Genomic DNA, 21135 nt, shown 5'->3' with positions numbered 1-21135 from the left:
TGTCTCTCTGGTGCTCACTCAGGTCAGTGCTGTGATGGGGATGGTCTGTTGTCTCTCTGGTCCTCACTCGGGTCAGTGCTGTGATGGGGATGGTCAGTGTCAGGTCTGTTGTCTCTCTGGTCCTCACTCGGGTCAGTGCTGTGATGGGGATGGTCTGTTGTCTCTCTGGTCCTCACTCGGGTCAGTGCTGTGCCATTAGACACAGGGAGGGAAATTAGCAGGAGACTGAGATATCTCTCTCTTTCCCTTTTTTTCTCTCTCTTTTCTCTCTCTCTCTCTTTCTTGTTCTGTCTTACATATCTCTCTCTCTCTTCTCTCCCTCTCTCACACTTTCTCTTATGCTCTCATAAATGCAAATTCATAAATGCAAATGTCTAGATGAACCCTGGCCTTTTCTCGCTGTTGTCTTTTATCTAGCAGGGAACGTTTTTTCAGTAGTTTGTTACTTTTTATTACCGTCAGGGAAGACCTGTGGTTTAAATCGCCATGAATCCTTTATTATAGAAAGGAAGAATTAGTTTGATAAATTGCACTTGAACTGATAGTAAAGCTTCAAACTGTTTGTTCTGTTTCCTCTGTTTTCCAACGGTTGTCTTCTCGAGGGCAGGTTAGTCTATCGCTTGTCACCTGGTGACTGTCACACCTCACACACCACCATAGTTTCACTCAGCGCTCAAAAACATTAAAGACACAATCAGTGATTTCAATAGCCTGGGCCACTGTCTTTGGTAAGCTGAAGGATGGGTCATGGTTATGAAAACACTTTCAAATTCGTAGAGCTATGGATGCAAGGACTTGATCCATGAGATCAGCGTCATCATTTGATTGATTGTTATAAATTATATTCCCCGTCTTAGTACAAGTGTCTGTTTTACCCTATCATAACCCACAATCCAAGGTTGTATTGGTCCATCCATTGTTTATCAATCCATCACATTTTACCACTACAACCATTTGTAAATCAACCGTTGTTACAACAGCTGTTCCAAGTTGTTCTAGGTTCTTTGCAGTAGGTTTTTGTCATTTTAGTCAGTAAACAATTATTTTTGTTGTTTAAAATAGGTTTAGTTAATGACCATTGAACCACATTAAATCTTATAGATGGTGTATTTAAAGAACAAAATAATCAATCATCAATAATAATGAACCTTATCTCGGGTTCTATCTGACATGTTTCTGTGTTTGAAACAATATTTGCCCTTTTTTCACTAATACAATTCAAAGATTTAATCTACCAAAGCAATTATTTTGAGCAATTATCTACTCTTACATCATAATGAGTAAAGCTTTTTGGAAAAAGTAGCCAGGTTATTGCTAGGAGCGATGTGTTATTGTGTGGTTTGTTCTTCTTTGGCTTTGAAATAATGTTCTTCATGACTTTTTAATGTGTTTTTCTTGTTTCCCTCCTTTAGATAACAAATCACACTATAATCTATCCCACGGCTATATTTCCACTTTACTTCTTCTCTTCTGTGGCCCCCTCGAGTCTAAAAGCTGCCTCTTAGAAGCACATCAGGAGCAGAGTGACTTTTCAAATGATTTGTTCGTTGCTGTGGAAAGTTGCCATGGATTCTTTCAGAGTTGGAGGGACTATAAAGACACTCATAAATAGAGATATGGATGGTTGGATGGCTGAAAGGGGTTCACCTTTAGTGTGTAGAGAAAGGAAATAACAATAGTGGGAAGAGGCAGGGTGATGGAATGATCAAGAGATGGGTAATTAACAGCAGACTGAAGGTAGGAGGAGGAGTGGGATGGGAGAGGGAAGATAGGAGGAGGGGGATGGGAGAGGGAAGGTATGGGGAGCAGGGGGATGGGAGAGGGAAGGTATGGGGAGCAGGGGGATGGGAGAGGGAAGGTATGGGGAGCAGGTGGATGGGAGAGGGAAGGTATGGGGAGGAGGGAGATGGGAGAGGGAAGGTAGGAGGAGGAGGAGGATGGGAGAGGAAAGGTAGGAGGAGGAGGGGGTGGGAGAGGGAAGGTAGGAGGAGGAGGAGGGGGATGGGAGAGGGAAGGTAGGAGGAGGAGGGGGATGGGAGAGGGAAGGTAGGAGGAGGAGGGAGATGGGAGAGGGAAGGTAGGAGGAGGAGGAGGATGGGAGAGGAAAGGTAGGAGGAGGAGGGGGTGGGAGAGGGAAGGTAGGAGGAGGAGGAGGGGGATGGGAGAGGGAAGGTAGGAGGAGGAGGGGGATGGGAGAGGGAAGGTAGAAGGAGGAGGAGGATGGGAGAGGAAAGGTAGGAGGAGAAAGGGGGTGGGAGAAGGAAGGTAGGACGGGGAGGAGGGGAATGGGAAAGGCAAGGTAGGAGAAGGAGGGGGATGGGAGAGGAAAGGTAGGAGGAGGAGGGGGTGGTAGAGGGAAGGTAGGAGGAGGAAGGGGATGGGAGAGGGAAGGTGGGAGGAGGGGGAGGGGCATGGGAGAGGGAAGGTAGGAGGAGGAGGGGGATGGGAGAGGGAAGGTAGGAGGAGGGGGAGGGGGATGGGAGAGGGAAGGTGGGAGGAGGGGGAGGGGCATGGGAGAGGGAAGGTAGGAGGAGGAGGGGGATGGGAGAGGGAAGGTAGGAGGAGGAGGATGGGAGAGGAAAGGTAGGAGAAGGAGGGGGATGGGAGAGGGAAGGTAAGAAGAGGAGGGGGATGGGAGAGGGAAGGTAGAAGGAGGAGGGGGATGGGAGAGGGAAGGTAGGAGGAGGAGGGGGATGGGAGAGGGAAGGTAGGAGGAGGAGGGGGATGGGAGAGGGAAGGTAGGAGGAGGAGGATGGGAGAGGAAAGGTAGGAGAAGGAGGGGGATGGGAGAGGGAAGGTAAGAAGAGGAGGGGGATGGGAGAGGGAAGGTAGAAGGAGGAGGGGGATGGGAGAGGGAAGGTAGGAGGAGGAGGGGGATGGGAGAGGGAAGGTAGGAGGAGGAGGGGGATGGGAGAGGAAAGGTAGGAGAAGGAGGGGGATGGGAGAGGGAAGGTAGGAGAAGGAGGGGGTGGGAGTGGGAAGGTAGGAGAAGGAGGGGGATGGGAGAGGAAAGGTAGGAGAAGGAGGGGGATGGGAGAGGGAAGGTAGGAGAAGGAGGGGGATGGGAGAGGGAAGGTAGGAGGAGGAGGGGGATGGGAGAGGAAAGGTAGGAGAAGGAGGGGGATGGGAGAGGGAAGGTAGGAGAAGGAGGGGGTGGGAGTGGGAAGGTAGGAGAAGGAGGGGGATGGGAGAGGAAAGGTAGGAGAAGGAGGGGGATGGGAGAGGAAAGGTAGGAGAAGGAGGGGGATGGGAGAGGGAAGGTAGGAGAAGGAGGGGGATGGGAGAGGGAAGGTAGGAGGAGGAGGGGGATGGGAGAGGAAAGGTAGGAGAAGGAGGGGGATGGGAGAGGGAAGGTAAGAAGAGGAGGGGGATGGGAGAGGGAAGGTAGAAGGAGGAGGGGGATGGGAGAGGGAAGGTAGGAGAAGGAGGGGGATGGGAGAGGAAAGGTAGGAGAAGGAGGGGGATGGGAGAGGGAAGGTAGGAGAAGGAGGGGGATGGGAGAGGAAAGGTAGGAGAAGGAGGGGGATGGGAGAGGGAAGGTAAGAAGAGGAGGGGGATGGGAGAGGGAAGGTAGAAGGAGGAGGGGGATGGGAGAGGGAAGGTAGAAGGAAGAGCCTGATAGGGTTTAGTTGTAAGTAAAACAGATTCATGTGTGGAAAACAGGGACAGTTGCCAGGAAGCAGAGCACTCACCATTTTTACTTTGTTTATCTAAATTTAATTTAGAGGCTGATGCTGTACAGAAAATTCCAGATTGTGCTTCATAGTACTGACTGTGTAGAGGACTGTTCCATTACAAAGTGGAACATTTTCTAGAGCTAATACTTTGATCTTATCAGTGCTAATGTAGGAATTAGTACGGACCCAGTTCAAATCCACTGCCACAATACCATACCATCTAAACCCCAGCCTGCCTAATGTACCATGGCTTTAGCTCTGTATCTAGTGATAATGAGGGTCATTCAATCATTTAAAGTGCGACACACTGTTATGACTCTGTTACCTATTTACATATATTGTGGTATAGCAGGCAATTATGTGTACTTTAAGGCCAGATGTTAATGAAGGGTAGAGCCTACAGTAAATATGTTACGTGACATGGGTGTTTAGTGGTAATGGTCATCTGCAGATAGGAGTAATCAATCTCTTTAGCCTCCCTACTGCCACTTTAATGGGAAGTGCATTGTGTAAAGTTTTCTCACTGCATTCGGTTGGAAATACGTTTTTTACCCAATTGTGCATTTTACTCTCCTTGGTGTTTTTTCATCATTTTATTCAGCATGTTCATGTATACAAAGAGTTGGCTGACAGATCTACACTGTGTGTGTGCAAACGCGCGTGTCTGAGAGAAATATCGACAGAGAGAAAGATGCTCCATCACCATAGCAACAAAGAGCAAAGTTTCCAATGTGCTAAGAGTGTATGGTTGCTAACGGGGTGTGTGTGTGTGTGTGTGTGTGTGTGTGTGTGTGTGTGTGTGTGTGTGTGTGTGTGTGTGTGTGTGTGTGTGTGTGTGTGTGTGACTGACTGAGGGACCACTATGTGGGGTCCTGGTTTTCATCTACAGTATTAAAACCCTGTGAAGACCCCCACCAGTAAGGAGATTAGATTGTGACCTTTCAGTTTCATCTCTGTACGTGTGGCAGAGCACCTGTGTGTGCTGGGCCTCTGTTTTCATCCTGTGTCTGGTCATCCAGCGCTGCCTTCCTCTACAACCACTTTCTGTAGGATGAAAGAACAGAAGAAGTGGCCAATCTCTCATGAGGGGGTCTACCAGGAAATTCGATTTCTTGATGACAGTGTGTATGTGTGCGTGCATGCCGGACTGCGTGCGGGCGCAAATTTGTGTGTGTGTGTTCATATGCATGTATCCATGGTGTGCACTCACTACCCTTGTGTTTGTTTTGCATGTTATCCCATGTGACTGAGTTCCTTCCTGTGTGCATGCGTGAACTGTATGTGTCCATATACCGATATAGGATCTTAATGGCATATGGAGGTGTGTATTTCAGGCGTTGGCTGTGTGTGTGCTATGTAGTCTGTCTGGCTGTAGGGACTGACGGGGGTGAGGGAGGAGAGAGCAGTAATTATGGACTCTTCAAATTCAGCAGAACAGAGGGAAGTCATTTGTTGCTCTATATTTAATCAGCAGAGATAACGAGGCTGACTGCAGCTGCCATGGCAGGCTGACTGACTGGGGATGACACACAGCGACATCATTTCCTCCCGTCTTTAATATAACCTAACCACACTGTTATTTATTTCCCAAATTATTGCTGCTGTTCCTATAACCATTATCACCTCTCTCTATGTCTCTCTCTCTCCACCTCTATTCTCTCACTCCACTCTCCTCTTTTCCATTCTCGCTCTCTGTTGTCTCATTTCTTTCCTTTTATTTTCCCATATCTATCTACCTCTCCCTCAATCTCCACTACTCCCCCTCCCTTTACTTTGGTATTCACCTGTTACCCATCTTCCTCTTCACTGGTCATTCTCCATCCATCCATCCCTCCCTCTCTCCATCCCTCCCTCTCTCAGGGTGCAGGTAGAATTCTATGTGAATGAAAACACTTTCAAGGAGCGCCTCAAGCTGTTCTTCATCAAAAACCAAAGATCCAGTGAGTTGTTAATGTTCAGACAGGAAGTTCCTACTTATTGTCCTGTAGACTGGCTGTCATTACATAATCCTTTCTGTTTGGGTGTTCCTTCACATGATTGGTTGCTTCATTAAGTGCTCTGTCGGTGGTGTTCCCTAAGTGGTTTTGACTGTGTGTGACATGTTGTCCCCTTGCTCTAGGTATATTCCTGTATGTCTATATGTTCTGTATGTCCTATCAATGTCCACTGTGTCCCATTAATGTTCTCAATAACCTAATGGTTGTGTTTACACTGGCAGCCCAATTCTGATCTTTTACCCAATTATTGGCAAAAGATCTGATCAGATTGTTCAAAAAGACCAATTAGTGGCAAAAGATCAGAATTGGGCTGCCTGTGTAAACACAGGCATTGATTGATGATAATGTATTATGTTTAATTGATTAATTGATTGACTTTATTGATTAAGTCCTTGCCTTGCTGTGGTATGGTTTATGTGCTGCAGGTCTGAGGGTGAGGCTGTTCAACTTCTCTCTGAAAGTATTGAGCTGTCTCCTCTACATGGTCAGAGTCCTACTGGACGACCCACAGGAGGAGAGACAGGACTGGTGAGGAAGGGGGGGGGGGGTAAATAAGAGTGGCTTTAGTATTGGAGAGGGAGTGAGGAGTATTGGTGGAGATGGAGTGAGGAGTATCAGTGGAGAGGGAGTGAGGAGTATCAGTGGAGAGGGAGTGAGGAGTATTGGTGGAGAGTGAGTGAGTAGTATTGGTGGTAAGGGGGTGAGGAGTATTGGTGGAGAGGGGGTGAGGAGTATTGGTGGAGAGGAAGTGAGGAGTATCAGTGGAGAGGAAGTGAGGAGTATCAGTGGAGAGGGGGTGAGGAGTATTGGTGGAGAGTGAGTGAAGAGTATCAGTGGAGAGGGAGTGAGGAGTATCAGTGGAGAGGAAGTGAGGAGTATCAGTGGAGAGGGGGTGAGGAGTATTGGTGGAGAGGGGGTGAGGAGTATTGGTGGAGAGGGAGTGAGGGGTATCAGTGGAGAGGAAGTGAGGGGTATCAGTGGAGAGGGGGTGAGGAGTATTGGTGGAGAGTGAGTGAAGAGTATCAGTGGAGAGGGAGTGAGGAGTATCAGTGGAGAGGAAGTGAGGAGTATCAGTGGAGCGGGGGTGAGGAGTATTGGTGGAGAGGGGGTGAGGAGTATTGGTGGAGAAGAAGTGAGGAGTATTGGTGGAGAGGAAGTGAGGAGTATTGGTGGAGAGGGGGTGAGGAGTATTGGTGGAGAGGGGGTGAGGAGTATCGGTGGAGAGGGAGTGAGGAGTATCAGTGGAGAGGGAGTTAGGAGTATTGGTGGAGAGGGAGTGAGGAGTATCAATGGAGAGGGAGTTAGGAGTATTGATGGAGAGGGAGTTAGGAGTATCAGTGGAGAGGAAGTGAGGAGTATTGGTGGAGTGGGAGTGAGGAGTATCAGTGGAGAGGAAGTGAGGAGTATTGGTGGAGAGGGAGTGAGGAGTATGTGGAGGGGGGAGGGTATCAGTGGAGAGGGAGTGAGGAGTATTGGTGGAGAGGGAGTGGGGAGTATTGGTGGAGAGGGAGTGAGGAGTATCGGTGGAGAGGGAGTGAGGAGTATCGGTGGAGAGGAAGTTAGGAGTATTGGTGGAGAGGGAGTGAGGAGTATCAGTGGAGAGGGAGTTAGGAGTATTGATGGAGAGAGAATTAGGAGTATTGGTGGAGAGGGAGTTAGGAGTATCAGTGGAGAGGGAGTTAGGAGTATCAGTGGAGAGGGAGTTAGGAGTATCAGTGGAGAGGGAGTTAGGAGTATTGGTGGAGAGGGAGTTAGGAGTATCAGTGGAGAGGGAGTTACGAGAATTGGTGGAGAGGGAGTGAGGAGTATTGGTGGAGAGGAAGTGAGGAGTATTGGAGGAGAGGGAGTGAGGAGTATTGGTGGAGAGGGGGTGAGGAGTATCAGTGGAGAGGGGGTGAGGAGTATTGGTGGAGAGGAAGTGAGGAGTATTGGTGGAGAGGGAGTGAGGAGTATTGGTGGAGAGGGAGTGAGGAGTATTGGTGGAGAGGGGGTGAGGAGTATCGGTGGAAAGGAAGTGAGGAGTATTGGTGGAGAGGGAGTGAGGAGTATCGGTGGAGAGGGAGTTAGGAGTATCAGTGGAGAGGGAGTTAGGAGTATTGGTGGAGAGGGAGTGAGGAGTATTGGTGGAGAGGGAGTTAGGAGTATTGATGGAGAGGGAGTTAGGAGTATCAGTGGAGAGGGTGTTAGGAGTATCAGTGGAGAGGGAGTTAGGAGTATCAGTGGAGAGGGAGTTAGGAGTATTGGTGGAGAGGGAGTGAGGAGTATTGGTGGAGAGGAAGTGAGGAGTATTGGAGGAGAGGGAGTGAGGAGTATTGATGGAGAGGGAGTTAGGAGTATCAGTGGAGAGGGAGTTAGGAGTATCAGTGGAGAGGGTGTTAGGAGTATCAGTGGAGAGGGAGTTAGGAGTATTGGTGGAGAGGGAGTGAGGAGTATTGGTGGAGAGGAAGTGAGGAGTATTGGAGGAGAGGGAGTGAGGAGTATTGGTGGAGAGGAAGTGAGGAGTATTGGTGGAGAGGAAGTGAGGAGTATTAGTGGAGAGGGAGTTAGGAGTATTGGTGGAGAGGGAGTGAGGAGTATTGGTGGAGAGGAAGTGAGGAGTATTGGAGGAGAGGGAGTGAGGAGTATTGGTGGAGAGGAAGTGAGGAGTATTGGTGGAGAGGAAGTGAGGAGTATTAGTGGAGAGTGGTTAGTCAGTACTTACCATGGAGCAAGAGGGATAGGTGAAGATGAGATGTAAGGGTTAGGTTTAAGGTAGTTTCGCTTGGCCAGGGGCTGGGAGATTGAGACCAGATGTAGGGAAGGACAGTGGAAAGGGAAAGAGTAGGGGGTAGAGAAATGGGTAATGTTGAGAACACCGGCGTTACAATTCTGGAGGAAACAGAGAGAGAGAAATTTGAGGTCATATAGGATGGGTTTGAGGAACACAGGAAGCTAGAACTCTTTGAATGTCCAAACATGACACGTTACAGTCCTCTTGTTGTACATGTTTCCCCTGTAGTCTGGACTGTTCCAAACATGACACGTTTCAGTCCTCTTGTTGTACATGTTTCCCCTGTAGTCTGGACTGTTCCAAACATGACACGTTTCAGTCCTCTTGTTGTACATGTTTCCCCCTGTAGTCTGGACTGTTCCAAACATGACACGTTTCAGTCCTCTTGTTGTACATGTTTCCCCCTGTAGTCTGGACTGTCCCAAACATGACATGTTTCAGTCCTCTTGTTGTACATGTTTCCCCCTGTAGTCTGGACTGTTCCAAACAGAATGCATCGGTCCACCCCAGCAGGACCCAGTTTGACTGGTAAGTTTACATGTTTATGTCCAATTCATCTTTAATGAGGAGCCAAGACTGGTCTGGGAGTCTAATACAGAGGGTCACAGAGATGTTCATCCTGTGTCCACCACAGAGCACTGTAATGAGACCATGTACAACAGACAGTTAATGATACTTGGAGTAATAGAGAGGTTGGAGATGTAGATATGGTACATTATGCAGGTTGACGTTTATTGTCATGACTCTTGCCCTGGAGGCAGAACTGAGCGATTTCCGCTAGATGGGTCAACTGCATAGAAAAAATTGGCTATATCCTAAAAATGTATGAAAACAAAAATGTGCTTTTTGGTCTTAATTTAAAGTTAGGGTTAGGCTTTAGGGTTAGCAGTGTGGTTAAGTTTAGGCTTAGGTTTTGATGACTTTGTGGCTGTGCCAGCTAGTGACCATTCTGCCTCCAGGGCAAGATTCATGACAATAAATGCCAACCTGCAAACATTATATTATTACAGTAGCACGTTAGTTTGTCACAATGTTACCTGTATGGATTTCATGCCAACATAATATGTACTGTATGTAGTGTCCATATAACCTAATTAGCAGCTGCTGTCTGTAAACCAGTCAAAGACTGATACAGGAAATGTCTTGGGGCTGCTGTGAGTGTGTGCACTAGACCAGAGCCTGAAGGGGTCGTAAACAGAAACTATTTGACTTACGAGTCTTGGGACTGATGATTTGCACTTAAAAGTGAACTTAGTTTGCACTCATCCAAAATGTACTTACTAGGAGTGGAATGTCCAGTGGTGTGGACTGAGATTCAAAGGCACGAGTGAGTGAGTGAGTGAGTGAGTGAGTGAGTGAGTGAGGTGAGTGAGTGAGTGAGTGAGTGAGGTGAGTGAGTGAGTGAGTGAGTGAGTGAGTGAGTGAGTGAGTGAGTGAGCGAGTAAGTGACCAACAAACTGACCGTCCAACTGACTGAGTCTGTCCCAGATGTGACTGGGTCCTTGGGCTCTGCCTCCAGTCCTGCTCAGGGACATATTTATTTCATTGGTGGCTGGTGACACTGTGTAAACTCTGGCTATAAATGAATAACATTTACATTTTAGTCATTTAGCAGACGCTCTTATCCAGAGCGACTTACAGTAGTGAATGAATACATTTCATACATTTCATACATTTTTTTTTTTTTTCTCCGTACTGGTCCCCCGTGGGAAGGAGTATGACAGAGTGTGCTTAGTAACGACTTTGGCTGGCTGTTGCTCCAGGCAGCACACTAAGAGGGCACACACACACACACACACACACACACACACACACACACACACACACACACACACACACACACACACACACACACACACACACACACACACACACACACACACACACACACACAACAGCAGCAGACTCAGAAGGGAGCACTCAGGCAGCCATGATAAGCCCCGATGCCTCTGGATAGAGCCTCTTTCACACAACAAAGCTGTAAATCTGCATTCATGTTATCTGTGAATATTGATTGTGATGCTTTTTCACAGAGGTAGTCTAATGGCAGCTGTAGTTCAGAACCACTCGCTTGTAAACAACATAATTACAAGAGGCGTTATGTCGTTGGATTGATCATATTTGAAAGGGAGTCCTTTTAATATTTGCCCCTGTTACATCTCCTTTTTCTTTTCTTCTCCCTCTTCCTTTCCTTTTGCCTCTCCCTTCTTTCCTCTCCTCCCTCTGTGTCATGTATGATGTGCTCTCTTGGTTCTGTGTCTGCAGGTCTCTTATCATCTGGGTGAATAGGCCTCTGCCTCTGTGGGCTCTACAGGTCAGACACAATGTTGAACTGTCATATTAACAAGGCTGTCTGCACACACACACACACACACACACACACACACACACACACACACACACACACACACACACACACACACACACACACACACACACACACACACACACACACACACACACACACACACACACACACACATCTCTCTCTCTCTTTCTCTGGTTTATTGCTTCACTTTAACTTCTTATTGATAGAGTTCAATCATCAAAATGATGATTCCACCCACTCTCTGTCTCTCTATTGCTGTTACTACTCCAATCTTTCTCTCTCTCTCCTTCTCTCTCTCTCTCTCCTTTCATCTCTCTCCAGGTGCTTGTAGCTTTCATCAGCTTTTTCGAGACCATGTTGCTGGTGTATCTCAGCTACAAGGTGAGTACACTGTAAATCTGTTCCCTGTAAATGTACAGAATTATACAGGCACCAGAGTTGCCAACGTAATAAAGTAATTTTGCTGTAATATATTTTACAGTACTATTTCCCTTACTGTAAAACAGATTACAGCATCCCAAAATTACAGTATTGCGCTGGTAACTCTGGTGCCAGGTCAATGCTGTAAATTTACAGTGAAATTCTCACTGAAATCTAAATGTAAGAAAAACTATTCATTTCTACAGAAGTAACAACAGTTAACCTGTTGGGGCTAGGGGGCAGTATTTGCACGGCCGGATAAAAAACGTACCCGATTTAAACTGGTTACTACTCTTGCCCAGAAACGAGAATATGCATATAATTAGTAGATTTGGATAGAAAACACTCAAAAGTTTCTAAAACTGTTTGAATGGTGTCTGTGAGTATAACAGAACTCATATGTCAGGCCAAAACCTGAGCAGATTCCATACAGGAAGTGTCCTGTCTGACAATTTGTTGTCCTTCTGTTGCATCTCTATCGAAAATACAGCATCTCTGCTGTAAAGTGACATTTTCTAAGGCTTCCATTGGCTCTCAGAAGGCGCCAGAAAGTGAAATGGGGTGTCTGCTGTCTCTGGGCGAAGAACAGCAGGAGAATTTGTGTGGTCAGCCTGGGGACAGTGACACTGGAGATGCACGTTCATGAGAATTCTCAAATTTTTTTCTTTCAGCTTTGAATGAATACAACGTCGCCCGGTTGGAATATTAGCGCTATTTTACGAGAAAAATAGCATCAAAATGTATTTTAAACAGCGTTGACATGCTTCGAAGTACGGTAATGGAATATTTTGAATTTTTTGTCACAAAATAAACGGAGCTATTTGAATATATCTATGGATTATTTGGAACCAAAACAACATTTGTTGTTGAAGTAGAAGTCCTGGGAGTGCATTCTGACAAAGAACAGCAAAGGTAATCCAATTTTTCTAATAGTAATTCTGAGTTTAGTGAGCTCCAAACTTGGTGGGTGTCAAAATAGCTAGCCGTGATGGCCGAGCTATGTACTCAGAATATTGCAAAATGTGCTTTCGCCGAAAAGCTATTTTAAAATCTCACACCGCGATTGCATAAAGGAGTTCTGTATCTAAAATTCTTAAAATAATTGTTATGTATTTTGTGAAGTTTGCGGTGGGTATGCTTGTTCTGAACATCACATGCTAATGTAAAAAGCTGTTTTTTGATATAAATATGAACTTGATAGAATCAAAACATGCATGTATTGTATAACATAATGTCCTAGGAGTGTCATCTGATGAAGATCATCAAAGGTTAGTGCTGCATTTAGCTGTGGTTTTGGTTTTTGTGACATATATGCTTGCTTTGAAAATGGCTGTGTGATTATTTTTGGCAGGGTACTCTCCTGACATAATCTAATGTTTTGCTTTCGCTGTAAAGCCTTTTTGAAATCGGACAACGTGGTTAGATTAACGAGAGTCTTGTCTTTAAAATGGTGTAAAATAGTCATATGTTTGAGAAATTTAAGTTATAGCATTTTTGAGGTTTTTGTATTTCGCGCCACACTGTTGGGTCTGTTGACGCAAGCGTCCCACCTCGCCCAGACAGGTTAACACATATGTAACCAAATAAGAGCATGACTACAACACAAATTTAAAAACAATATTGTTTGCCTGTGTGTGGGGGATGTGTGGAGACAGAGACTAAGAGAGAGAGGAAGTTCAAATTGGGATTGGGTACAATCCTAGACCTATGATCAGGCCAACTGTACTGTATTGAGGGTAAGGGGGCTCAGAGGCGGTGAAACACACAACGGGACAGTTTGGACAGTAGAGCATCTAGGAGAGAGAAGTCAGCGCAGAATCAGGTGTTCATCATGGGTCTGCGTAACAATCCTCCTCAGTTCTGATTTGTCAGCTCTTCTCACCCTTAGGACAAGCATAGAAAAATAAATAATAGAATGAAAGACAAAGAGCACCAGGGATGCTACCCTGTGGGTAAAAAGACAGGTGACAAGGGACATATCAAGCTGGTGTTGTGTGTGTGTGTGTGTACTTACCTCACTAGAGGTCATTCAAACTGAGAGCCCAGTGAACCCAATCACACAGGGTTGTGACAGCTGAGGACACTGTGTCCCTGTGTTGTTGCCGTTCATGCTCTCCCCATTGAGTAGACTGTATCAAGGTGACGTCTAGATGGCTATGAGTTATTTATTGTGTAGGCTACTATCCCACTTGAAATATAATCCTGGGACAGAAAAAAATTGGAAACTTTACTAGCAACCGCCGGCAACACTGTGTTACAGCTGCTCAGTGGCAAGCACCTTAGGTCGGCGAACACCTCGATACAATACAGGTGCACTGCTCATTCGAATCCGCTTTGGTGGCTCGCGACTGGTGTAACGGCCCACAACGTGGTTTATGTGTAAAATTCAGCCTGTCGAGTTGGAAAAATAAACGTTGCGCAGGTAATAATATGGGTAATATCTTTTGAACTGCTAGAAACAAACCATTATCTCTATAACAATGGTGAAAACATAACAGTCACTAATCTGTGCTCAGTTTATTCTCTATGGCACTCAGAGGCTGCGGTGTACCTAAAAGCCTATAATCACAACAATTATTATCTGGGTTGTGTCAACTTGAGCTAGCTAACTATCTGGCTAGCTAGATAGCTAGCAAACGTTAGCAAGCTAGCTAGCTAGGTTAGCTAAGAACAATTGCAGTAATTCAACGTTGGCTAGCAATAAAAATACTTAAACAAGTCAAGGTACCTACCCAGAAGCTGCTGAAAATATTTTTCCACTTCACAGCCGCTTCAAGAAGATATTTACTAAAATAGTTTGAGATTCATGTGTCTCACCCGACAGGTTGGCGCCTGAAACTGATCATTTGAATCTACAGTAGGTATAAGCTATTAGTGTAAAAAAATACAATATGTTAGAGTAATTTTTACAGGAAGCTTCCAATTACAGTCAATAACAGTTTTTTTGACCTGTTCACCGGACGTGCTACCTTGTCCCGGACCTGCTGTTTTCGACTCTCTCTTTCTACCGCACCTGCTGTCTCTAACTCTGAATGATCGGCTATGAAAAGCCAACTGACATTCACTCCTGAGGTGCTGATCTGTTGCACCCTCTACAACCACTGTAATTATTATTATTTGACCCTGCTGGTCATCTATGAAAGTTTGAACATCTTGGCCATGTACTGTTATAATCTCCACCCGGCACAGCCAGAAGAGGACTGGCCACCCCTCAGAACCTGGTTCCTCTCTAGTTTTCTTCCCTAGCCACCGTGCTTCTACATCTGCATTTCTTGCTGTTTGCGGTTTTAGACTAGGTTTCTGTATAGCACTTTGTGACATCGGCTGATGTAAAAAGGGCTTTATAAATAAACTTGACTGATTGATTGGTTCTTTTTCAGCATTTTACCGTAATGCAGTGCTATCTACAGCATTAATGCTGTAAAACACATGTACTGTATTTTACTGTGTGTTTTACAGTGTTTTACTGTTGAGATTACAGAAACTGAGTCCCTTCACAGACACTGCTGGAGATTAATAGCTATTTTGGTGCCCCACAAAACAACAAGCCTCAGTCTGTATATGTCTATGTAGCTACATGTGACATGTCCTGGGGGAATGTACTTTACATCTCATCATTTGATCCTTTGATATATCCTTTGATATACAGTCTAGATTAAGCATATATCTGAGCAGGGCCGTCTCCAGGCATAAGTGACGTAGGACCCCCGGTACCCACATTTGTTTTGGCGGGGTGGGACTCAGTCGGGGTCTCAACTTACTGTTGAGAGTTAGAATAGTAGAATAACCAAGGTTCAATTTCGAAATGTGGATGTGTATCAGCAGTTTTTCTATTGTTATGTCAGTCACTGACTGTCACTCAATTATCCAGGTCAGCTAATGATTGTTAGATTGGTAAGTTAGTCTAGCCAGCTATCTAAACTTGTAGTAGGCATAGTCATGGCGGAATACCGACCAAGCACGCAGGGCATGTGTCCAGTGGCCCTGATCTCCAAGAGGCCCCCATTGATTTTGTTGGTCACTTTAACTCGGATATCATTAACATGTGTAGAATTGCACAAAAATTGTTAAACTTCTCTCTGCGCCATGGCAAAATACGTAGAATTGCAGAAAGCTTGCTTTAAAACTGCACCATTTTATCTACTCCCCCTGTCAAAATGTGTATAATTGTAGGAAATGAACTTTAAAATTTAAATTCAAGAGGGGGGGCTGTCAAGATGGGGACCACTAAAATGTTTTGCCCACGAGGTGGAGGGGGGGCAACCAAATCGCGTTTAGGACCCCAAAAAGGCTCGGGCCGACCCTGTATTTTAGGAGCCTCAACAGGCTTCTCCCTATTGAAAGATGCATGAGAGTGACTGGGATAAAGGAATCCCCCCCCCCAGAGAGAGGCAGCGTGTGATCTGATCCCTTCCCATGGAGGGTTACCCAGCATCCCTGCTCTTTGATGTATGTGGCAAACTGGCGGTGTGTCTATTGGTCTGTGGAGCTGTCACAGCATGGCTCACACTGCCTAGCCTGCTACAGTGTCAGTCAGGGGGCAAGGAGGAGGTGGAGGTTTTAATGCTTAAACCTCATCGATATCTCTGTGGACATACACAAGGCCTGGCTTTGGCTGTCCACCCACACAAACCAGGTCTCCGGTTAGCTATAAGCAAGCTGTGGCTGAACACATAAAAAAGCGACATGATATTTGACATCTTAATTGTACAAGAAGCTTACAGACTGAAACCTGAGTAATGCCTCCTTTTTAAGTGGAAGTGAACAGATAGCAAAGGAGAGTCACCCTTGTCCGTGTCCGTGTTCAACAGGGTAAACGTGGCCATTTCATTCACAAATCCAGTCAAAGGAACACTTTATCTGGTAATCCCCGAGGTTGCCATGACAATGGAGTTTCTCTGACCTCCGTGTGTTGTTGTGTTTCCAGGGCAACGTTTGGGAGCAAGTGTTGCGTGTTCCCTTCATCCTGGAGATGATCAGTGCGGTTCCCTTTGTGATCACTGTGAGTCCAATCAAACGCATGCATTATGGAACATTATGCCTAGTGAGCAATTTGTTCTTTGATCGTGTTGTACAGTAGGTTCAACCCCCTAAAGGGAATACATTTCATGCAATATATAGGATGTTGCATGTCTGTGCTCAATAAGATACTCTACCCTATGTTGTTACTACAAAATGCTCCTTCCCCCACTGGCTATTTTTCCCTTCAATATCTCACCAAACCTACAAAAGATATGGACCTTTGATGAGGCATGATGATGAATAAATGCCGTTAGCACTCACCAAAACACAGACTGAATCTCTTTCTCCTTCAGGTGATTTTGCCCTCCCTCAGAAATCTGTTCATCCCTGTGTTTCTCAACTGCTGGCTGGCCAAACATGCCTTGGAGAACATGATAGTGAGAAAATACATATTTATTGCTCAGTTTATGTCACTCCGTCTCTCCATCTCACAACTGTTCTCTCAGGTGTCTCTTTATCTCATCTCTTCCATTGTTTCTTTCAGATTAAATCTCTGCACCTCTTAAAAACATTGCACTGTTCTCTGTTTCTCTTTTTACCACAAGTTTTGACTCCCACTCATTCTTACAGATGTAAGTGCATGTATTTTCTATTATTTTCTTGTATTATACACATCATATTCCTTTTGTCCTTGTCCCTCAATTATCTTTGTTTTCTTCGCTGGTTTTTGGGACATTATAAAGATGCAATGGCTTTACACTTATCCTCCCCACATCACAACACTATCTTTTTCTTATCACCCTTCTCTCTCACTCTCTGCCCATGTTTCTCTCTCACTCTCTCTCTCTCTCTCTCTCTCTCGCTGTGTTTCAGAATGATCTGCACCGGGCCATTCAGCGTACTCACTCAGCTATGTTCAACCAGGTCCTCATCCTCATCTGCACCCTGGTCTGCCTCATGTTCACCTGGTGGGTCACCACAATCACTGCTAGCAATCACTGGGAGGAAGAGGGGGGTTTTCCTCTACTTGAGCCCAATGGCAGGTATAGGAGTGGTGTAGCAGTATTAAGTGGTTGGTAGAGGCTAGCTTTGAGTAATAGCCCAGGCTGATATAGCGTAATATTAGGTCCTGGAGGTCTGAAAAGCTTCCTGGATGAGACTGGTTGACCTTATCACTACTGACAGCACAATGTTGACTCAACCGGCCCTCCAGCTCTGGGTAAACACACACTAGTCATATACACACAGTGCACAAACACTTTGTACACACACCGTCGACAGACGTGCATGCACGCACACACTACACGCACGCACGCACGCACGCACGCACGCACGCACGCACACACACACACACACACACACACACACACACACACACACACACACACACACACACACAGTAGTTCCCTCTGGTCTTCTCATGCTTATTTCCTCCTTCCCACCTGTCCATCTCTCTCTCCTCCTGTTCCTCCCCTCCCCCTCTGACTCACCTCTCAATCCCCATCATAATTGGCTGTCTTCCTCTCCTTAACCTCTTCCCCTTCTACATCAACCTCTCTTCACCTCTCTCTCCATCACCTCCATCCTTCTCTTCTTCTCTCTTCAACATCTCTCCTTCCTACTGTCCCTCTTCTCCCTCTTCCCCTCCACCTCCCCCTCATCCATCCACACCCTCCTCCTCCTCCTCCTCCTCCTCTCATTCCGCCTCCGCCTCTACCACCACCTCCGTCCTCATCCTCTCCATCCTCCTCCTCCACATCCTCCTCTTCCTCCTCCTCCTCTTCTTCCTCCACCTCCTCCTCCACCACCTCCTCCTCTCCTCAGTATATGTGGGATCCAGCACCTAGAGCGAGCAGGAAACAACCTGACTCTGTTTGACTCGCTCTACTTCTGCGTGGTCACCTTCTCTACCGTGGGCTTCGGTGATGTCACGCCCCGGATATGGCCTTCTCAGCTGCTAGTGGTCATCATGATCTGTGTGGCGCTCATCGTGCTTCCCATACAGGTGAGGGGAAAATCCCAATGCTGTTGTTGTTTTCATTGTATTTTAATGGATCATTTACGTAGCTTGTACTATTTTCCAGTATATCTCCCTGATGTATTCCCCACACATATGGCTGAGGGGAGAATCCGACTGAACAATAATATTGTACATCAGATATTCCAGTTACACAGAAGAGTATAGTGTCACTGTTTCACGAATCTGTCATTTCCTGCCCATGGTAGTTTCCCTCTCCTCTCCCCATGTCACATTACTGTCATTTCAGTTGTGATAATAGGAACCTTTTATGTGTGTGTGTGTGCGTGTGTGTGTGTGTGTGTGTGTGTGTGGCGTGCGTGTGCGTGTGTGTGTGTGTGTTCTGAGCCGCTGTACTGTTGTGCTCTGGGAGACATGTTTGAGCAGGACAGGAAATGGCACACAGAGCCATGTAGCCCTCTCACTCCCTCTCCCTGTCTTTCATCCATAAATACCCCCTGACATTTACTGGCTGCCCAACACCTCCTCACCCCCTCTGAGTGTGTGGGTTTCAGCCGTGTCTGCTGTCAGGGAGAGGAAAGCCTCCAGTCTCCCTCCCTGCCACCCAGCCTGTCTGATGCATGGGGATGCCACAGAGCACATTAACATGCAGTCAGCCTCCTGGTTTAAATATAACCAACTGTTTATCACTATTATCACTACCTACCTACTGTCTGTCTATCACTACCTCAACCCACCTACTGTCTGTCTATCACTACCTCAAACCACCTACAGTTTATCTATCACTACCTCAACCCACCTACTGTCTGTCTATCACTACCCCAACCCACCTACTGTCTATCTATCACTACCTCAACCCACCTACTGTCTATCACTACCTCAACCCACCTACTGTCTGTCTATCACTACCTCAACCCACCTACTGTCTATCACTACCCCAACCCACCTACTGTCTGTCTATCACTACCTCAACCCACCTACTGTGTGTCTATCACTACCCCAACCCACCTACTGTCTTAACCCACCTACTGTCTGTCTATCACTACCTCAACCCACCTACTGTCTGTCTATCACTACCTCAACCCACCTACTGTCTGTCTATCACTACCTCAAACCACCTACTGTTTATCTATCACTACCTCAACCCACCTACTGTCTGTCTATCACTACCTCAACCCACCTACTGTCTGTCTATCACTACCCCAACCCACCTACTGTCTGTCTATCACTACCTCAACCCACCTACTGTGTGTCTATCACTACCCCAACCCACCTACTGTCTTAACCCACCTACTGTCTGTCTATCACTACCTCAACCCACCTACTGTCTGTCTATCACTACCTCAACCCACCTACTGTCTATCTATCACTACCTCAACCCACCTACTGTCTGTCTGTCACTACCTTAACCCACCTACTGTCTGTCTATCACTACCTTAACCCACCTACTGTCTGTCTATCACTACCTTAACCCACCTACTGTCTGTCTATCACTACCTCAACCCACCTACTGTCTGTCTATCACTACCTCAACCCACCTACTGTCTGTCTGTCACTACCTTAACCCACCTACTGTCTGTCTATCACTACCTTAACCCACCTACTGTCTGTCTATCACTACCTTAACCCACCTACTGTCTATCACTACCTCAAACCACCTACTGTCTTTCATTACCTCAACTCACCTACTGTCTGTCTATCACTACCTCAACCCACCTACTGTCTGTCTATCACTACCTCAACCCACCTATTGTCTGTCTGTCACTACCTTAACCCACCTACTGTCTGTCTATCACTACCTTAACCCACCTACTGGCTATCTATCACTACCTCAACCCACCTACTGTCTGTCTGTCACTACCTTAACCCACCTACTGTCTGTCTGTCACTACCTTAACCCACCTACTGTCTGTCTATCACTACCTTAACCCACCTACTGTCTATCTATCACTACCTCAACCCACCTACTGTCTGTCTATCACTACCTCAACCCACCTACTGTCTGTCTATCACTACCTTAACCCACCTACTGGCTATCTATCACTACCTCAACCCACCTACTGTCTGTCTGTCACTACCTTAACCCACCTACTGTCTGTCTGTCACTACCTTAACCCACCTACTGTCTGTCTATCACTACCTTAACCCACCTACTGTCTATCTATCACTACCTCAACCCACCTACTGTCTGTCTATCACTACCTCAACCCACCTACTGTCTGTCTGTCACTACCTTAACCCACCTACTGTCTGTCTATCACTTCCTCACACCACCTACTCTCTATCTATCACTACCTCAACCCACCTACTGTCTATCACTACCTCAACCCACCTACTGTTTGTCTGTCACTACCTTAACCCACCTACTGTCTGTCTATCACTTCCTCAAACCACCTACTCTCTATCTATCACTACCTCAACCCACCTACTGTCTGTCTGTCACTACCTTAACCCACCTACTGTCTGTCTATCACTACCTCAACCCACCTACTGTCTGTCTATCACTACCTCAACTAGAGGTCTTTACGGATATACCCTAACCTGATCTACCCGAGATCCGACAGGTATCCTAACTGGTCAGATCCAAAATTCTGTAGTTGACCTCGGATCCCCGGTCAGACCACGCTCGGTGGACACAGACCTCGGATCTGTCTGAAAATATGTGAAATACCGACCAGATACAAAATTATGTAATTACATTAAAATATCCTGATAAAAATAAATATCCTCAATAAATCACATTTGCTACGCATAGCAGTTGGTTCAGTCAAAAGCATGAATCTCTCTCCTCTGTCTGTCTGCTTCTCTCTCTGTCTGGTTTCAACTCTCGCTATAGCGAACTTGCAACATTGTTTCAACTGGGCCCTCACTGTTTCCTGCGCCAATGTGCTCGGAACAGACACAGCTGTATTTGCACAAGGGAGAAGTGTGCAGATAGCCTATTTTATGATGTTTCCACTGGAGATATGGGATCAGCAACATCTATTTCACACCGAGGCGCT

General features: G+C 46.2%; 1 protein-coding gene across 1 annotated transcript in view; it reads left to right on the top strand.

The window, feature by feature from the left end:
* LOC106598152 (potassium channel subfamily T member 2) overlaps positions 1-21135 on the top strand; it is an 82296-nt gene that overhangs the window by 22940 nt on the left and 38221 nt on the right. The window contains exons 2-10 of the mRNA XM_045715407.2: positions 5538-5617; positions 6100-6202; positions 8916-8972; positions 10710-10758; positions 11095-11154; positions 16121-16195; positions 16509-16592; positions 17029-17123; positions 17980-18160. Of these exons, the coding sequence (XP_045571363.1) occupies positions 5538-5617; positions 6100-6202; positions 8916-8972; positions 10710-10758; positions 11095-11154; positions 16121-16195; positions 16509-16592; positions 17029-17123; positions 17980-18160 (784 nt within the window). The remainder of the gene's footprint in view (positions 1-5537; positions 5618-6099; positions 6203-8915; positions 8973-10709; positions 10759-11094; positions 11155-16120; positions 16196-16508; positions 16593-17028; positions 17124-17979; positions 18161-21135) is intronic.

The sequence above is a fragment of the Salmo salar genome, chromosome 03 (assembly GCF_965601325.2).
Source record: "Salmo salar chromosome 03, fSalSal1, whole genome shotgun sequence".
NCBI classification, from domain to species: Eukaryota; Metazoa; Chordata; class Actinopteri; order Salmoniformes; family Salmonidae; genus Salmo; species Salmo salar.
The sequence above is the reverse complement of the archived record's forward strand: the minus strand, read 5'-3'. Positions and strand labels throughout refer to the sequence as shown.